Source organism: Electrophorus electricus, chromosome 25 (genome assembly GCF_041902795.1).
Source record: "Electrophorus electricus isolate QZ-2024a chromosome 25, ASM4190279v1, whole genome shotgun sequence".
NCBI lineage: Eukaryota > Metazoa > Chordata > Actinopteri > Gymnotiformes > Gymnotidae > Electrophorus > Electrophorus electricus.
Window position 1 is genome coordinate 1,632,501 of NC_137521.1, and position 18,732 is coordinate 1,651,232.

General features: G+C 43.0%; 2 protein-coding genes across 3 annotated transcripts in view; one reads left to right on the top strand and one right to left on the bottom strand.

The window, feature by feature from the left end:
* cux2b (cut-like homeobox 2b) overlaps positions 1-9,888 on the bottom strand; it is an 87,364-nt gene extending 77,476 nt beyond the window's left edge. For both annotated transcript variants that reach the window (XM_035522232.2, XM_081707796.1), the window contains exon 1: positions 9,759-9,888. In XM_035522232.2, coding sequence (XP_035378125.1) covers positions 9,759-9,821 — 63 coding nt within the window. In that variant the 5' untranslated portion in view covers positions 9,822-9,888. The remainder of the gene's footprint in view (positions 1-9,758) is intronic.
* Positions 9,889-13,461: 3,573 nt separating this feature from the next.
* On the top strand, positions 13,462-18,555 carry myl2b (myosin, light chain 2b, regulatory, cardiac, slow). Its single transcript, XM_081707611.1, is given in 6 exon segments — positions 13,462-13,754; positions 16,275-16,364; positions 17,047-17,227; positions 17,230-17,286; positions 18,069-18,117; positions 18,286-18,555. Coding segments are annotated over 5 exon segments (390 nt in total). The 5' UTR covers positions 13,462-13,697; the 3' UTR covers positions 18,074-18,117; positions 18,286-18,555.
* Positions 18,556-18,732: the final 177 nt, after the last annotated feature.

Consider the following 18,732-nt stretch of genomic DNA (forward strand, 5'->3'; position numbering starts at 1 on the left):
AGAGAGAGAGAGAGAGAGAGAGAGAAAGAGAGAGAGAGGGGGGGGGGTCCCCAGAGGGCTGAACAATCAGACAATTTCAAGATCACGAAGCATTAAACCAATCCCGGCAGGGTACACTAATTAAACAGCCGAGCCCGGCACCACCAACCAATCCCCACAGAGCAATTAAATCCATCCCCTCTAAAACACTATGGAACCTGTCTGGGGAAAACTGCAAAAGAGCGCGCGCAAGAGAGAGAAAGAGAGAGACAGAGAGAGAGAGAGAAACATAAAATTCATCTGGAGGGAGGGGGGTTGGGGGATGCAGTGAGCTACTAACAAGGGGATTTGAATGGGAACGTTTCAATTCAACGCTTTGTTCTTCCTGTCTTTATTTTTTTAATTAGTCAACTCAAAAATGCCTGAACAATCCTTTCTTTTCACCCCTGAAAGGATGGGGGGAGGGGCGTGACACTACATTATCATGCAAAACACTGTGACCCTGTCGATCTAAGCTAGAAATGAAAAATATTTCATTTGCAATAAAGAGTTTTGGAGCCTGTATGAGATGTGAGGCTGCCGAGTCACAATGCATCAGCAGCTGCCGCAAACACACAAAAACACAAACAACAACAACAAAGGTATGCCATTTGAGAAATGAAAATATTGTCCCTGCCTTGCCTTATCGAACACTCACCATCGGATCAGGACGGACCAGGGATCTCCCCCCGATTTACGCGACACGACCCAACAGACCGCCGTAGCGCGCAGTCTAAATACTCCACGAAAACGCCGCATCATTCACTTTCATCGCAAAACACTGCAAATCGATGAAGTGTTTAACATAATTAATCAGTAACCCAATCTCAACATGCAACTCAAGGTAACCAGAAGGAGACATGTGAGAGAGCGCACAGCTTGTGTGTGTTTGTATGCTCTTGTCTGAACCATTTAACTGGGTTAACAGTCCCACTCATTTAACTATCCATAGGTCTCTGCACTCAGTACAGCATGATTAATACCTGACTGCGTCATTAGGTGGATTGATTCATGACTTATGTCCCTAAGAACATGATTGCACAATTTGATTCTTACTCAACCCTTCAATGATTTGCATCACTTCTAAGCAGAATGCTAACACAGGCCTACCGGTGATATGCTCAGACTGCACTCATTTAATGTAATTTCATTTCATTTCCAGCTTTTATCAAAAGCAACATAATTATGACTGAGTACAACTTGAGCAATTGAGGGTCTTGCTCAGACCCAACAGTGGCAACTTGGCAGTGGTGGGGCTTGAACCAGCAACCTTCTGATTACAAGTGAAGTACCTTAACTGAGCTACCGCTGCCCCTGTGCATTCAATGGCTGGTTGGGGCATCCCAGTTGGCAAAACGTCAGCGCTGATGTTCACGTCATTTTTCTACTGGGGGGCTCATTACGAAAATGTTATTTTGCAACTGCCCAGTTCAAGAAGGCAATAGACTGCGAATGTAATGGGGCTGCTTACCAGAGAGCAAAGTGGGAGCGTCATGGGCTCATATTCAGCTCATCAGTCACGGACACAATAAATGCAGCTGTGAACCCGGCAGCCAGGAGAGTGTGTGTGCTAGAGATCACGCAAAACCCTCATCTTCACCATTACTTCATTCTCTGTGCCACAGGACCACAACTCCAGCGCTATATATATATATATATAAAAATATAATATATATACACACACACACACACACACCGTTATTATGTTAATAATAAAGGAATGGATTTAAGAAGCGGGCGTGACTTTTCAACTGAGGTTTTGTTCAACTGAGGAAAGAAATGGATCGTTCAAAGAGATTATGGAGAGTGTAAAAATCTTAAAGATCGCACATGCTTTCCTCACGATGAAAAATGTTTGAGGTGCTGCTAGATTACGGGACGCCAAAAATGGACAATTAACTACACGGGGGAAAATAAAAAGAAGTTTAACAAACCGCCCGCAACTTTGTGCGCCCTACCTCTACATCAACATCTCCGATCAAGAAACCGGAACGTTCCCATACATTAGGTGAAGTTGGTTTATGGCGCTGGCATTAGATTAGCGACACCCATGAATATGAAACGAAGAATCCAAAAAAAAAAGCTGAGCTCATCACACATTTTGTAAAGCGTGAACAAAATAACCATGAAACACAAATCTAAAAAGCGCTCCAATAAACGTTTCAGCAATCTGGTAGAGGCACTCCGCGGCAGAAGAGCATAAAACAGCGATTTGCATTCAAATACAACGTACAGAGTAACACGTTAAAGGGGGAGGCCGGGGTTGTTTCTCGGCGTAGCACTGGCGCAATCGCAACGGGCATGCACAAGCGCGCGCACACATACAAACAGACTCAGCCACACAGAGACGCATACACGCACACACACTCACTCACTCACTCGCGTGCGCGCACACACACTCGCGTGCGCACACACAACCGGGGGTCTCCTTTTATCCCTGAAGGGCAGAATGTACAATGGGGAGCTGAATTACGGCGAGTGAAGCGCGGGCTTATATGGGTGAGGCAGAGAGCCGTGTGAGTGGGCTGTGGAGAGAAGGGGGGGGGGGGGGGATTCAATAAGGGACCCTGCCAAATGAACGAGAAAGGCTGGTGCTCGATACGTCTGCCATCAGACAGTCAAAACAAATAAAGAGGGCCGCTGTACAGGTACACAGCTCAATATGGCCTCGGTGGGCCGAGCTCTGGCTGCCAGCGGTGAGGAAGAGAAGCAGCCTTCTCCTCATACAGATGAGTCGCCGGCTCCCGCCCCGCCGCCTCAACCGGTTCTGGAAGGCAGTGAGCTGGGCCACTGTCGGGCCAGGGCAGGTTGCGGGGCGCCGCTTCGCGGAGGGGCCACCCCTTCTTCTGGACTAACGTGTCCCCAAAGTTTTGTTAAAGGTTCGTTATTTACTCCGGCGCTAAGCCCCTCACGGGGCCCCACAAGCATCGGGGAATGAGGCATTAATATGAAAAACGCCGAAAAGCCATTGGCGTGAAGGACTATTGCACGCCAGGGTGGAATCGATAGTGAAAAATTGAGGATCTATGCATCGGGGACATTGTTAGGGATACGGGGAGCGGAAACGAGCTTAAAGGTGGAGGCGCACGCCATGGCTACACACCGGGCGGTGAGCCCAGGCTTCGCTCCAACCGGTGCGCGGCCCCGCGCAGCATGAAGGTCAGCGTCGCGCTTCGTCGGGGCAGTCAGCCCCTCACTACGCTGGCTCCGAGAGGGCGCCAGGGATTTTGTGCGGGGAGCACCACGCCGACATTCCGGAAAAATAAAATAAAGTTAAAAAAAAAAAAAAAGAAAGAAAGATCAGAGCCGTATCAAAGAAGCCGCACTTGTCCCGGAACAGTGGGTGTGAAGGGAAGAAAATGACTCTGGACAGGTATGAAAATCAAACCCCAGGAGGGTCACGGCGATTAAGCCGACGTTTTATGACAGGCCTGTTCTCTCCTCTATGAATAGTCGCCCGTTGTTGCGTCAAAAAGAGAGAGACAGAGAGAGAGAGAAAGAAAGAAAGGGGGAAAAAAAAACCACAGCGGTTTATCATTCTGCTCCGCATGCTGAGGTATCTGCTTTGAAGTCTCAAGTACTAATTCTACAGAGGAAGGTTAAACTGCTTAAAGCTCGAGTCAGTTTCACTTCTTCTCTCATGTTGTCAGCAAAGCTCCCGGATCTCGCGACTCAATTTGCCCACACTGTAAAGGTTCTCTTCTTTGTGTTCCGTCTCCCTTTTGTTCCCTGTGCTGGAGAACACGAGGTATTCGCGGTGAGGGAGAGGTCGTCGCTGCACGAGCACGGTGGATGCGGGGGGGGACCGTCCCAGATCGCACGCGCCTGTTTATTCGGTCATTTCACAGGAGATCCGAGCCCCGCGACCCGAGACCGAGCCCAGCGTACAACCCCCCGCCTTCTCCTGTGTGCCATCTTTTTGAACACGTTTCACGTGCCAATCAGCCATGCACACAGTCAGTATTCCTTTGTAGTCGTTATAATTAATAACGCGTGGATTGTGGCTACGGCTGGATGCGGGCCGCGACTGTTGTGTGTTACCGTGTGAATTCTCTGTGGTGCTGTTATGCCTCATGCTCCTCTCTGAGGGCACTTTCCACTTAACGTTGTTGACGGTATCCAAGGTTCCTCCGCCCGGGCTCTCTTTCATCATCGCAAATCCCTGCTGCCCTCCAGAATGTCTCCGCACCATTCCAGATCTGGTGCCTTTCAAGAACAGCAGCAACAACAGCAGCGATAAACACGGATCCTCTCTGCCACGTACGGGCACAAATTTGAAGCTGATTTTTACTTTTTTTTTTTCCTGTCCTTTTTTTCACGGGCAATTTAACGCGGTTGGGGAGAATCCCGTGGCGGGAGCCGAAGCTCAAAAGGCCCGAGTCGCGCAGAGCACGGCCCGATCGCCGCCTTGTGTTGCCGATCTCACTCGCGTGGCCCCGGAAAAACCGGGCCCCACACATACCGCTGTGACGAAATGACCCAAGGCACCCTGTGGAAAGTATGGCAAACCAGTAAACAGAAGCGACTGCAGGGTGGTCATCTAGCCTCTTATGAGATGGAATCATAAATGGATAAATAGACGAGGAGAAAGTCAACTATACAGTTATGTATTCCAGCGGAATTAATTTTCCAAGATCCTGTTATTACCAAAAGGTTTATAACAGATTATAACTATTTATTAGATAATTAGAAGTATCTTCCCTTTTCTGATTTTCTCCACAGCATGAATCACTGCCAAGTCCTATGGCCTGTATACTGTAGGTGCGCCCTGTCGCACAGTACTTACCGACACGGGAGTGTAACAGCTAACACAAACTTCCTCCATAACACGACATCACGCATCTTTTTTAGGTGCTGCTTACACAGAGTTATAAGACAGTTCTGGCACAGTCCGTATTTGAACGTTTTGTGATGCAATAACCTGTCACCAGCGTCCTGTGCTCAGGTGTTGGTGGAAACCGACCGGGAAATACCATTTGTCCCACTTGTGAGTTTCACTCAAACAGCTGATGAAGTGGTATTTACAAATGGGAAACTTGGCATTCTAGATGATACACGGGTTTACGGGATGTAGAACATCCTGCAACCTTTTACCTTTTTCCGTCCGAGAAAGTGTCAAACTTGCCGGCGGGTCCTGAACGTGAAACGTGAGGAGGACGTACCTGATGCACTTCCGCTCTGGTTCCAGTGAAGCTGAGGGGAGCAGGTCCGACTTTGACTGTACACACGTGACAAACGCATGCTGAGCAGCTTACACATCTCCTATGCTTGTCGCATGCAGCAGGTGGATCTTCCAGCAAGCACCCAAACAGAGTGAAGCTGGATTTACTAATTAACCATCTGGCAAATGCAACCTTCCCATGAGCAACCGAACACAGCAATATTTAACAACAAAATATCTAACAACAAAAGCCATCATGGATCGTATTATACAGTCTCACCTTTATCATCCGATAAACGGGCTTTAATAAGCGCACAAGTTCTAGTTATGGGAAGGAGTCGTCCCAGAATATGAGACGCCCCAAAATGTATCTCACACGGCCAGCCTAGTTTCCATGACCACGACACTACTGTGGTCTGTGACACATTCTCCGCACTAGTCATCGTACTGTACAAAAGGATGTCATAAGCCCGCTCCCTACTGGCCGAGACCTGTGCTCAGCGCCTAGCGGGACCCTCTTGACCTGTCCTTTTCACGAGCGCCCACGGAAATGCCATCTGGCTGGTGTGAATGATTACCACAGCAACGGCTAAGTGACCTGAGAGTGGCGAGAAGCAAGGTCACAGGACCTGGTCTGTCTCTCTCTTTCTCCCTCTCTCTCGCTCTCACTCTCCATTTCTGTGTCCTCGCTTTTACGAAGTAGACACCCCACAAATTCTTTTGCCTGAAAAGTCTTGTCACTGACACACCGAGTTAAAAAAACAACAAAAAAAAAACACCTTTTGCAATTTCCTTTACCTCCGGTTTATAGAGTAAAAGGGATGGCTGACCAGAAGACAGCGATTAAGTTACATGCTTCATCAGATATCTATTTTAGACTAGCTTTTCACCAAACACTCATGTCACCTACTGAAACAGCTCAGCTTTAAAAATCTCATTATTCATCCACACGGCTTTTTGCCTGAGATTACAAGGCGTAAGGCAAAAATCACTGACAGACCCTCGAGTTTAAAACATTCTTCAAGAAGAACTACACAAATAAACCAGACGACGCTCCGGAAACACCCTTGAGGTATAATAACATATCAGTTGGCTTCTAACGTATTGTAATTGGAGGGCAACCACCCTGACACACAGGACCCATAGATCCCAGACACAAATATCATCTGACACAGCCATGTGCAATGCTGCAGACCAGCCCAGACAAAAGAGGTAATAAATCAACTGTCAGCCACAGATCTCCCACTGATTCCTCCACTGGTCAATACAAGCAGACTATTTCCACCCAAGGGGTCTAAGGTTAGAACACAACAACTGACGAGAAAGACAATATAAGATTTTTTGAGAAGGCAACGGTACACTTGGATCTTATCTGTAGTTGATGTTTTGGATGCTAACAAACTGTCGATATGATTCCCTTCTAGGGTTTCACCGTTGATTCACAGATGATATCTTTGTTCTCTGTGATATCTCATATCTGATCAGATATCTTTCTATATTTATGGCTAATCTATAGATATCCATAATGCTCAAGTTCAAGGGTAGGTGAGGGAGCGTGGTAAACAAAGTGGCTATAATATCCTGTGTGTGTGGGTGGGTGGGGGGGGGGGGGGGTAAACAGTGAAACCACAAAAATAAGCCATGACCATGGTCCTCAAAATAACAAACAACTTTTCTCTGGTTAATGTAAAAATCAATACATTTAAAACGTAATACTTTCACCTGCTTTAATACACATGGACATACTTATAGAAAACAAACCCCACCGAGACATTTGAGACTGCACGTGTGATAGCCAGTGGATGCTGGGACCATTGCTCTCCAGCTAAAGTTCAGCAAATTTGCTGTAATTTGGCCAAGCTCCTCCTGTTTTTTGTCTTATTTTTCCAGTTCGTTTCATAAGCAGATCCACATTCGGTTGGAGATTTTGTGCTTGGATACTTCTGCAGCTACGGCAGACTGTGAGAGAACTGCACATTTCATGGCTGACGGAGCAATAGTTTAGCATCTATTATCCCTGCATGTGTAATTCTAAGGGGTATGAATCAAACGTACTGCGAAACCAAAAACGTGGCCAATATAACATTCATAAACCTGTGTCAAAACAATTACAGACTTTTTTAGAAGAGTTAAGCTTGACACTTGGAGAATGTGAGGGCATTAACCACCCACTTAGTGGGGAGGTGGTGAAAAGGTCCAACTGATTTCTCTCATAAAGGCTCTTGTCTTCTGTTGTCTCTTTTCAATATCTTACATGCACCTAAATATGATTCGTCGCACGGCTCACAGTTCGTCCCTTGATTAATATTGTTCTGAGCGCTGCGGCTTTGCATGTAGGTACAAACGCATTTTAAAATGATACAACAAACAAACAAAAAAAGTGTGTGTTGCTGACAGAGCATTCAGTACCTGCACTCAGTTCAGTTTAATAAGCCTGGGATTGTCACTGGGTGCAGGTGAGCACATCAATACACTACGCCAGGTGTGACCTAGACCAACTACCAAGACAAAGTAAAGCCTTATAGGGCGAGATGTGCGAGATTTATGCATTTCAAACCCTGAGAGATGGGATTACAGCAGACATGCGCAAGGCGTGATGTATGTTATAAAGTACCAATAGTGTAGTAGTCCCACCTATAGCATGGTTGAACATCTGAGTTATGACGCTTCCCATTATTGAACCAGTAGTATTGCTTACTATTGTTTACATGTCACCCTGCACGTCGGTGGAATGGAGCTCCAACTAAATATACATTTTCTGACGTTTAGGGTCTTTGCAGATACAACGATCCGTGTTTGTTGTGCTTCTGTGCCAGGAAATGTTCACTTGAGCAGCATTTGTGCACAAAACCCCTCAAAATATTACAGTAAAACAACAGAGCTGTTTCAGTTCGCAACTTTCTTTGCTGTTTCAAATCATGTGTGACTTGGCATGGCATCGGGTAGGTTGTCACGAATATGCGCGTCTTCAGCGGGTCCACCTGACCGAGCACCACGCAAACAGCCCCACTCCACGCGCAGTGAGCTGCTGGAGGAACCCTGCACCAGCTGGTTAGGAGCCTGCTCCAGCTCTGCACGCAGCGTGCATTTTCCTATACACAGATCAATAGGTTCGGAGTGTCAGCACCGTCGACGTAATAACGTAACCACGGCGCGCTGCCGTTCCGTCTAAATGCTTAAAACGTGAACGCACCGCCCGGTTGCTTCCGCCCGGTCTCCGCGAGCATGCTCCGGCCGAGCGGCCGGCCACACGCACGGCACGGCCCCCGTGCAGAGCCGCTTTCCCCTCCAGCCTGGCTCGGCCGGCGTGCTCCTGTCATTTCTCATGTTGCAGAGCATCAATCATTGCGGCTGGGACTGTGCCCTTGCGCCGGCTGAGGCTGATTTACAAACATTAGCAGGGAATGCAATTACACAGTCCTCGCCCGAGAACCGCTCGCAATGCAGCGGGCGAAGAGGCGGAAAGATGGACACACAAAAAAACAGCACACAAAAAAAAGCAACGTTTATGTTTTGCAAGGCGCCACACAGCGATAAAAGGACGATACGCGGGCTTGCTCCGTGTGGTTTTAATGCGGGATACATTGCCAGCGCTCATGACAAAAACCTTTTGTCTGTGGCAGAGCGATGACCGGATTATTTACGCACAAAAAACCGTAAATGGCTAATTGCGCAAAAGCTTTAGGCTACCCAAGATTTTAATGAAATCATTAGCGTAGAGCTCACATTCACAAGAAATCTGTTTAACATGCAGTTTTAAAAGATTACGGTGATGACTTTTTGTTCAATGTAACTTTTAGTGTAATTACGCAAAGATATCTCAACCGATAATAAGAATATTGAAATGCACTTATATCGGGAATTTCGGCGAAAAGGTAGTTATGCATAAGTTATCGTTATATATAACCTGGTAAACTACCACTGAGTCAAACTGTATGAACTAAGACATTTCACAAAAATAGATAAAGTCAAATGGACAACTTTCCGTAACAAACCATTTCATCGTTAGACATGGCGTACAAACAACGTAAGTACCGCTTCATTCTAATACAACATGCAGAACCAACTCATCGTTATTAACATTACAATCGCGACATATATGATGCAAACATCTAAGAAATATTCCAACATTTATTGCCATAACGTCCAAGATAAATCACCAACCGCACTTGCTCGGAATGGGTCATGCGCCACCATCGCAGAGCGATCGGAATAAAACATTTAGCTGGTAAAAAGTTAAGTCCACAGACCAGGACTCGGGAGGGCATTCAAAGTTTCCGTTCCCCAAAATCAAAACCCCCCCGGTGCCAAGCGACGGAGACGATCGCAGACGCGGACCCCTCTCCTCCGCCACCGGCCCCCACGGCGGTGCGCAGCGCGCGGGGCTACCGGGGAGCGCTCTCGCTGATCAATGATTGAACCGAACAAAGGCAGAAGGGGATCAATTTCTAATAACTATCAATGCGACGCCGCCGATTTTCGCGCCGGAGAAGTGCGGAGAAGCGGAATCGCAGTCCCCGCGTCGTACAATATTTCGTAAATGAGCGCGTTGTGCGGTGAGGTGCGGGGCGAGACTAACCTGCAGCCGCCGGAGATCAAATTTCTTCCAATATTGAAACATCGATCCCACATCGGCGGCCATCTTGGGGTATATTGAAGAGATTTTTTTTTCCACCGGCTACAATAAATATATGGGCTGGATTCCCCTCGTTAAACAGCGTTGACGCTTACACTCCACATGGAAAAAATGTTAGGAAAATAACAGCCCCCCCCCCCCCCTTAAAAAAAAAAAAAAAAAAAAAAAAAAAAAAAAAACAAGTTATCGTAGACGACTGGATGAGCGGCGCGCGTATATGCGCAAGCGGAGCGCGAATGTATTTGGGAAAAGTGCAAGAATATCCGAGCATTTGTGCAGTCCGGGGATTAACTGGCCAATTGCACTTGATTTTGGTTTGGTAAAGTTATCAATACTGACGTAACGGGTTGATCAATAACGTCTGGAAATAGGAAGGAGAGCAACAGAATAATGAACCAGTGTGCGTCGTCGCATGTTTTATGTTCGTGCATTCTCCATTTAAGGAGAATGATGTTCAAAATAGGGACACGGTTAATTCTGCTCCACTTCTGAACGGAGTCATAGACGTAACGTAATTGCTTTGAGAAAGTTCGAGTATTTCCTGGCGAATGGGTCCTGTTCAATCATTTGGCCCTAATGTGAAGATAGACACCGCTTCTGCTTGCTTTAATAGGCGACGTTGGGAAGACAGAGAGATGCTCACTGTCCTTTATAAGCTGGAGCCGAAAGCAAATGTGATTTTGATCCACGCCGCTTGTCTAAGGGCTTATTAACGCTGTCACACCTGAAAGGAGGCTGATTAGAAATACTGCTTTATTCTTTTGATTTATGAATATGCAATTTCAAAATGTCGGTTAAATTGTTTTTAGAACGACCAAACTTACTCACAGTGAAAATGTTATATTTAATGGTTATGTTAAAAACAAATGTGTTGTTGAAAATGAAACATCAATGCTTCATTCATCGGCAAAATATTAGCATTTTCCCAGAAAGGGGAACAAAATCTAAGAAGAAAAAAACACACACCAAGACCGTTTACATGTGAAGACAAAACCAGGTGTTGTGACTTATTTTTTTAAATTATTTGTAAAAGATGCTCTTATTTCTATACCATGGCCAATTGTAACCAACATCAAAGACCTGTCTTCCCTATATATCGTTACGTATATATTGTATCAGTTTCCATATTATTTCACTAACCAGCATTTTTCAGACTTGAAAGAAGACAGTATTTATCCGAATGTCTGCTCATTCCTCATCTGACATACTTAATGCCAAACTCTTCTCCTGGTCCTTAGCAACTCTTGCGCCCTCTTGTGGAATACCAGGTCTGTTTCACTGGGAGGTTAAAAGCCTTATTGGCAATATAGTTTCTCAAAAATGAGGATTACCAAGAGTCAAGCACTTTTACTCTTTACACTGAATGCCCCTACGAATGTGACATGTTTTAGAGCGTTTTTCCATTAGTGCTAGCAGATATACAACCCGTATGGTATGCCCCAGAATCTGCAAAGTAGGATTTTTTTGTTTGCAAAGACATTCAGGTATGCATGGCGTGATATCATCAAAATCGCATCATTTTAAGATAATATCCAGTTCTCAGTTAAATATTATGAAAGCACGGGACCATGAGCAATTACAGTGGGAGCACATCTGTCATTCTCCTTTTTTTCTATTAAAGCCAAACAAGGCCTATAAGTCAAGTCTATCTTTAGCTTGAAATGCTTTTGCACTTTACAAACCTCCTAAGGGATATATTATAGGTGCTTATTAAAAGTTTCAGTTTTATTGCCTTTTATTTATGGCTTCAGGGGGAATAGACTAGATCAGTCTCATAAGAAGGCAATAATGTATCCTGTTTTCATATGGTTCATTGTTACATTTGAAATTTAAATAAGTGTTGATATACAAGGCAGATGCACAAACACATATTACTTTTGTTCAAATCTAAATATGGAAATATTTTGAGGGGGTGCGCCACCCCCATGTCATTTGCACAGAACAATGAAATAATGAGAGTTCTATGTTTTCAGAAATTTCCGGGCAGTGCAGAACTTCCCAAAGCTAGAGGTGACTCACTGGGATTTGGTAATATGAAGTGGATGGGAACTTTGAATAAAACTTAATACTGACACACACTGCTATATATTGCCCAGTAAACTATAACATTTAGAATTAATTTCAGTGCCAAAAAAGCTGGACTTTATACACTTTTGAACTGATTCCAGAAAACTACAATTGACTATACTCGGACAAATAATTCCTGGAATATTTAGAAATACTGCTGAACTCTGATATATTGATTGCCTCTTGAGTCCAAAAGGCATCAAAACACGTGAATGTTCTGAGTGGCTGCAAGTGGCTAGAGCAACACATCTCAATGCAAAATACCACCATCAACCCATTGTGTCTGAGAACGCATAAGACTTGGATATTTTAACATCTCAAATATGCAGACAGCAAATGATCTGTGGTATATTATGCCTACTCATACCACAATGGAGCAGTAAAAAATCAATCAAATGAGCAATGAGCAATATCTCTTTACTGTGAGTTGCAGAGATCTGACTTTCCCACAAGCTCCTACAGACTTCACGTCTTGTCACCATGTTACCTCCCATACCAAATACCTGAAACAAATTAATTTTCATAATTTCAACAAGGTTGCAGCTCAGCAGAATCCATAATATGTATAATGTAAGCCAAGGTCTTTAGAAGGATGTTGATACAATTGCTAGGGACTTCAAATTCTTGGACAAATCCCTCTGTGTTGTTTACTTTTCTCCTGTATTATGGCAATTGTCTTAGATTCATTTTATTGGTACAGAAAACATATTGCATACTCCTGAGCATGCATAAATATAAATCTTAAGGGTATAATTAGTAGAGGAGAGCACGACACCAAGCACCTTTTCAAGGAGTTCTCAGATGAAATCTCTCACCCCCTGATCACACCAATATGCTGTTGACACATGTGAAATCTCTTTTTTGGCATAATTGGTCTATATGCAGTTATTTCCCCACAGCCAAAACGTGTAATTTCAGCTGAGCTATTAATATGCTCCGTATTGTGTAGTCCATAATAATCACCATACGAGCAATGATGTGGCACCCCTGGAGGGCGAGGGGTTCCCAGGCTTTGCACATTAAGCAAAAGCATGAGGAAGGTCCGGTGTTGTTTCCATGGAAAGCACAGACAGCCCAAGGCAGTAAAGCAGCCACATAATATTATTCTTGACAGGGTAACACTTACGGAACTTTTTCTACCAGTGTAGGACCTTGCATGACCTGGTGGACTGGTACAGACTGGTATGTCATATATGATGTGGTCCATGGAGAAAAAAAAACTTTCATGATAAATACAATTTCTTTAACAACATTGAAATTTGAAATCCCTTTCTTGAACTATACGTGAATATAAAAGACATACATGTTTTGTCGCGAATGCAACATGAAACCCTGCCCGAAACAATGAGATGATTTTCAAAACTGTGATATACCTGTTAGATAGGAAGAATATTCAAATGAAACTTTATTTCCAGTTATGAAAGAACAGGTCTGTGAGGGGGGGTGAGATTAGCAGGGTCCCAAAGACCACTGCAGGAAGGAGAACCAATCAATACGAAGGAGCAGATGTGACAGGCACATGGACACTGCCCACCCCTATGCCCATACAAATCACAACACAACACGTTTCAGGGTGGAATCGAGCTTTGCAGGCCGGTTGGTTGCTGATCAACAATTTCAGATTTGCACGTTTGGTTTCAACTTCTCAGCTGATTCTACTTTGAACAGCTGAATGAATAACTGTCAAGAGATGGCGTACTGCACGCAACAATCTGGAATAAGTGCACAGGGTTCTGTTTCTGTAATTCCCAGAACATCGTCCAAGAAACTGACGCTTCCAGCCAGGCCTCTCAGTCAGCTCAAGGGCAATACTGAATGGAAATAGTGCTGGAATGGTTTTCTAGTCTTGATACTGTGACCTTACAGAACAAGGTAAATTTCTGGCATTGTCTGTTACAATAGTCCTTTGTGTTCTTTGCTCATAAACACCCTACCTCAGCTTTATTGGTGTATGCTGATGTTTTATTTTCTTTATACATAATACGTTGTTCATGTCTTATTTTTACAATTGCTTTATTAGACTTTGTTAACATTGTACCCATGTGTGTGTATCTTTTATAACAAAAGCTCAAACAGCTAAGAAAAATACTCCCTCAAATTTGAGGGATCAAACTTTCTTTCAGTTATTGGGAAAAGTATTATTATTTCTATGGTTCCTTCATGGTAACCATCAAGTGTGTCTTATTCTGAGACTATTGTGTCCTGTTTGACATGTGTCCCATTTATCAAAATTATTATTATCAATAATAATAACTTCTAACATTAATTAACAGTAATAATTCACAGAGAGCTCCTACATCACATAGTACAATACTGTACATATATCTTTTCATTTATTCATATAGTTACTACAAGCAGTTGTATTTTTACATGCTGCTATGTGTTCAAGGTTTCTAATTAGACTTGGCAAGGAAATAGCATGAAATATAATAGTGGCAACAGAAAAGGTTGTTGTGCACCTTGCTCAAGAATATAGTGGTAGGAAAATGTTAACGCAGGTCTCTAATGGGTGAAGCAACCAGTTAACCTGCAGGTTACACCTCTCAGGCCAAAAACACCTGCGTCCAGTCATGACTGACACAAAAGGTGGCCATCTACTCCAATGATTAAGCTTAAACTTATGTGTAGGAGCAGTTACAGTGCAACACACTTTGCAAACATGGGAATATCAATCTGGGTACTATATAAAGGGTTCATTCTTCATCTAATAATTGAGAGAAGAAACTTTTTTTTTTTTTAGCATTCAGGGGTGAGGTACCCAAAGCAGTAGGATTTCAAACCTAGCATGTTTGTTTTGTTCTCAATAAAGGCCTCACCTGGCATGCTAAGGTAGAAGATCTGAGATCTTGTAGGGGTGACATTCTCAGTCATAGCTGGGGAGCACAGAGTAACACTGCCTTCCAGGACTTGGGCTGTAAGGACTAAAGCTTTGCATTTGAATTGTCCGGCTAAAGGCAGCCAGTGACGAAATCTCAACAGAAGAATCACATGATACTAATCAGTCACATGACACAATACTAACTGACTATCATTGTATGGCAAGTGGCAATTCTGTATGTTCTCTGCTGAAAGTGCTACAATAGATGGCAATTGAATTTTTATTAGTACCAAGTCGATTTAAATGACATTAAAAGCTGTGTAAGACGAGCACTGTAAAAGTGAGTTTGTCAGTGCCACATAATCATCTGAGTTTCCAATAACGGAAAGGAGAAAACTGACCGAAACAACCATCTATCTGATCTAAATTAAATTTCAGTTGCTGACATATTGCAATATGCATCCTCTCAGCTATGTGTCTTAACCCCATTGGCTGGTACTCTAAACCCCATTCAGTGTGGTCTCCTGCAATAGACAAGAGTGGGGTGAGCCTGCTGTTGGATACCTGGATATGCACCAGGAAATATTTATAGCAGAGTGGTAGGACAAGGATGGGAAGGGAGACTATATAACATCATAAATGTCCCTGCAAAACACTTCCTGAGCTTTGTTGTGTTGTGGGACCCTAGAACCCCTTCAACCACAGCTATGGTGAGTGGATGTCATCTTCAGAAAGGTCTTACTGTCATTGTTAACATTTGGATAACTTTAAATCCTAAGAATGATTCTCTTTTCTATTCATTTTTTACTGATCACAATTTCAGCCAAGTCATTTCATGGATTTTAGTTTTGACTCTCTCTCTGTAGAAATGAAAAAAAAAAAAATCTTACAGATAAACTAAAAAAAAAAATCAAGGTTTTCTGAGGTTTATATATCTAGCCTATTAACTGGTTATGGATCTGACTCCTGTGATAAACTCCAGTACCCATAAAGACATTAAAAAAGGAGTTTTATATGACAGCATATATAACACCAAGATATATCAGTTCACAAGCTGTATTTGTTATTAACAGTGTGGCAATGCCCATGAAATTTCCACCTCTTTGGAATGCTGGCCCATACTGGCTCTTTACCCAAGCAAAACCGGTACATATTTTGTGGAAAAACTACATTGCTCCATAGCAGCACTTTGACCTCTGTATCCCCAGTGCAGTCGTTAGGATGTAATCCAGTCAGCCGCAACAAGCAGCTCTCCCTGCTGCAACAGATCTAGGGGCGTGATGTTTTCCTGATGCTGTGGCAGCCATGTAAATAGTTGTGAATAATCCCTGTCTTCATGGGATTACCACTCAAATACTGTGCAAAGATGGGCCTGTCAGAACCACAGCATAATCCCAACATCTGATCCACAGGCTGAGCCTGACAGAGCACCACTGTGCTAATTATAAATCACACAGGGTACACAAACATTTCCAGCATAATGCACTAAAGCTGTTGAACCTGAAATAGGCCAAAATATTCTTGACATGAACAATGAACCAATATGGTTGATTTGTCATTTTTTTTCTGTCTAGGCATCTAAAAAAGCAAAGAAAAGAGCAGAATGGACAAACACCAATGTATTCTTGATGTTTGAGCGAGCACAAATACAAGAGTTCAAAGAGGTACAATTATTGATGGTACTGTTTAACTTTTTAACACAAATCTCTCTGCGTTTGTTTGGGCCGATCCTCTAACGTCTAACCCTCAGATGGGTCTTTGCATATAGCACTTCATTGTCAGTGTTTAGCATTACTGGTGAATTATTCAGAGTCTGTCAGGTGCCATTACAGCAGTGAAGTGATTTACACCCTGAACACATGCATAGACAAACACACACACGCACACACACACACAAACACACACACACACAAACAAACACTGTCAGCCACCTGAAACTTGGGTGGAAAATAGAGAAGGACATACATTCTTCCAAGTATCAAGGCGACCATGGAAAGAGCACGACAAACAGGATAAATGTGAAGCTAATCCAAAATGTCAGTGACACACACACACACACACACTTACTTGCCCTCTTTTATTTTCTCTCACCTACACACAACACACCTAACCACAAACAGACCAACAGTTGAAAGGATAGTAAAAGACAGCAGAAGAAAGCCTTAGTGAAAAAAGGGAGAAAGACAAAGCATCGCAGAGAAAGGTTGGCACTGCTTAGAAGGAAAGGTAGGAAAAAGCAGAGCTTTGCACTTGACTTTCTCTACAAAAACACTTATCAGCCTCTCTCTCTCCCTCTCTATCTCTCTCCCTCCATCTCTCTCTCAATTCCCCTTTCAATTGCCACAGGCCTTCACCATTATGGACCAGAACAGAGATGGATTCATCGACGAGAATGATCTGAGAGACACGTTTGCAGCAGTGGGTGAGATGGCTACACATCCACTGACCCCTGCTGCAGAGCAGCAGCTCTGACCTCTGCTGGACACGCTGAATGTGAAACAGGAGGCGATTGATGAGATGCTAAAGGAGCCCCTGGACCCATTAACTTTACTGTCTTTCTCACCATGCTTGGGGAGAAGCTCAAAGGTAAGGGAGACTGAGAGGATGGACAAAGATAATACTTGAGAATGAGACAGTAACAAGTCCCAAACGAAAAACCTCAATTTTTTTTTTTCAAAAGCTTAAAAAGTAGCCCCAAATGTACTTACATGAAAACCACAGCCATAATGAATTATGTGAATGAATTAACCAAATCTAAAATTTCAAATAAAACATTTGTAGTGCAGGTCTTTCAATATGCACGGTATTTCTGAGTAGGCACAGATCCAGAAGAAACTATCCTCAGCTGCTTTAAAGTGTTTGACCCTGAAGGGAAAGGATACCTGGGGAAGAATCTGTGAGTATCCAGACTTGATCAGTGAGTGATCAAGGGAAGATACTCAGCCTAGGTCCACTCGCACACTTGGCTTCTCTGTGTGGTCTAGTCTTTATCCTGATGTTGTCCCTATTCAGATGTAGTCTAAAAATCATAACTTGCCCACAACTTACTAAAACAACAGTGTAAACACAAGGTAGCAGTTTACGCAGTCTAATGAATCTGTGTAGCCTCTCTAGATATTGCAGCAAACCATAAACAAAACTAAATACAAAAACTAAAAAATTATTTTGTATTTGGAAAAAAATAAGTAAACAAATTTGCATAAACATAAATAATGATATTGCATCAACTCCTAAAACCAAAACTGAAAAATAAAAGTTAAATAAATATGCATTAACAGGCTTATAATGTATTGTAATTTTAACTATTATGGTATGCTCTAGACATAGCCCATAATTAATTCATGAATTAATTAATTGTCTTTCTATAGTGTGACTAACATGCTGACAACCCAAGCAGACAGATTCTCTCAAGAAGAGGTGTGACCACTCAATAATATTCCATCGTTTTCATATTACATTATTACTAAAATCTCTGCCATGACATATGTCACAACTGTACTGTTATAAGCGTGTATATTGTGATCACAGGTATCGGCTAATGCCCTTTCAGACTTACACTGTTCTGTTTTTTCTCCGTCTGTTCAGATGGAACAGATGTTCACTGCTTTCCCACCAGATGTGGCTGGTAATCTTGACTACAAGAACCTGGTCTACATCATCACACACGGAGAAGAAAAGGACCAGAAGTAAAATAAATAAATAAATAAATTACATGAAATTTAAAAAAAAATAAAAATTCTTGGATTTTACTTTGGATTTCTTGTAAAAATGTTTTGTTTGTCTGATTTGATTTTGTGAATTTAATGCAATAAGAAAATGAGGCTTGCACGTTGCACTAGCATAATATGAATGTTATTAAAAGGGCCTCGTGATAAACTATGTTCAGGGGTTACAGTGCTTAAGTAAATAAGTAACATTTTTAAGTATCTATACTTGAATATTTTTCTCACTTTTTTACTTTTACTGTTTACATCTACTCGTTGCATTTCAGGGGAGAAATCAGTACTTTCTAATGTTTAAACCATACTCCTT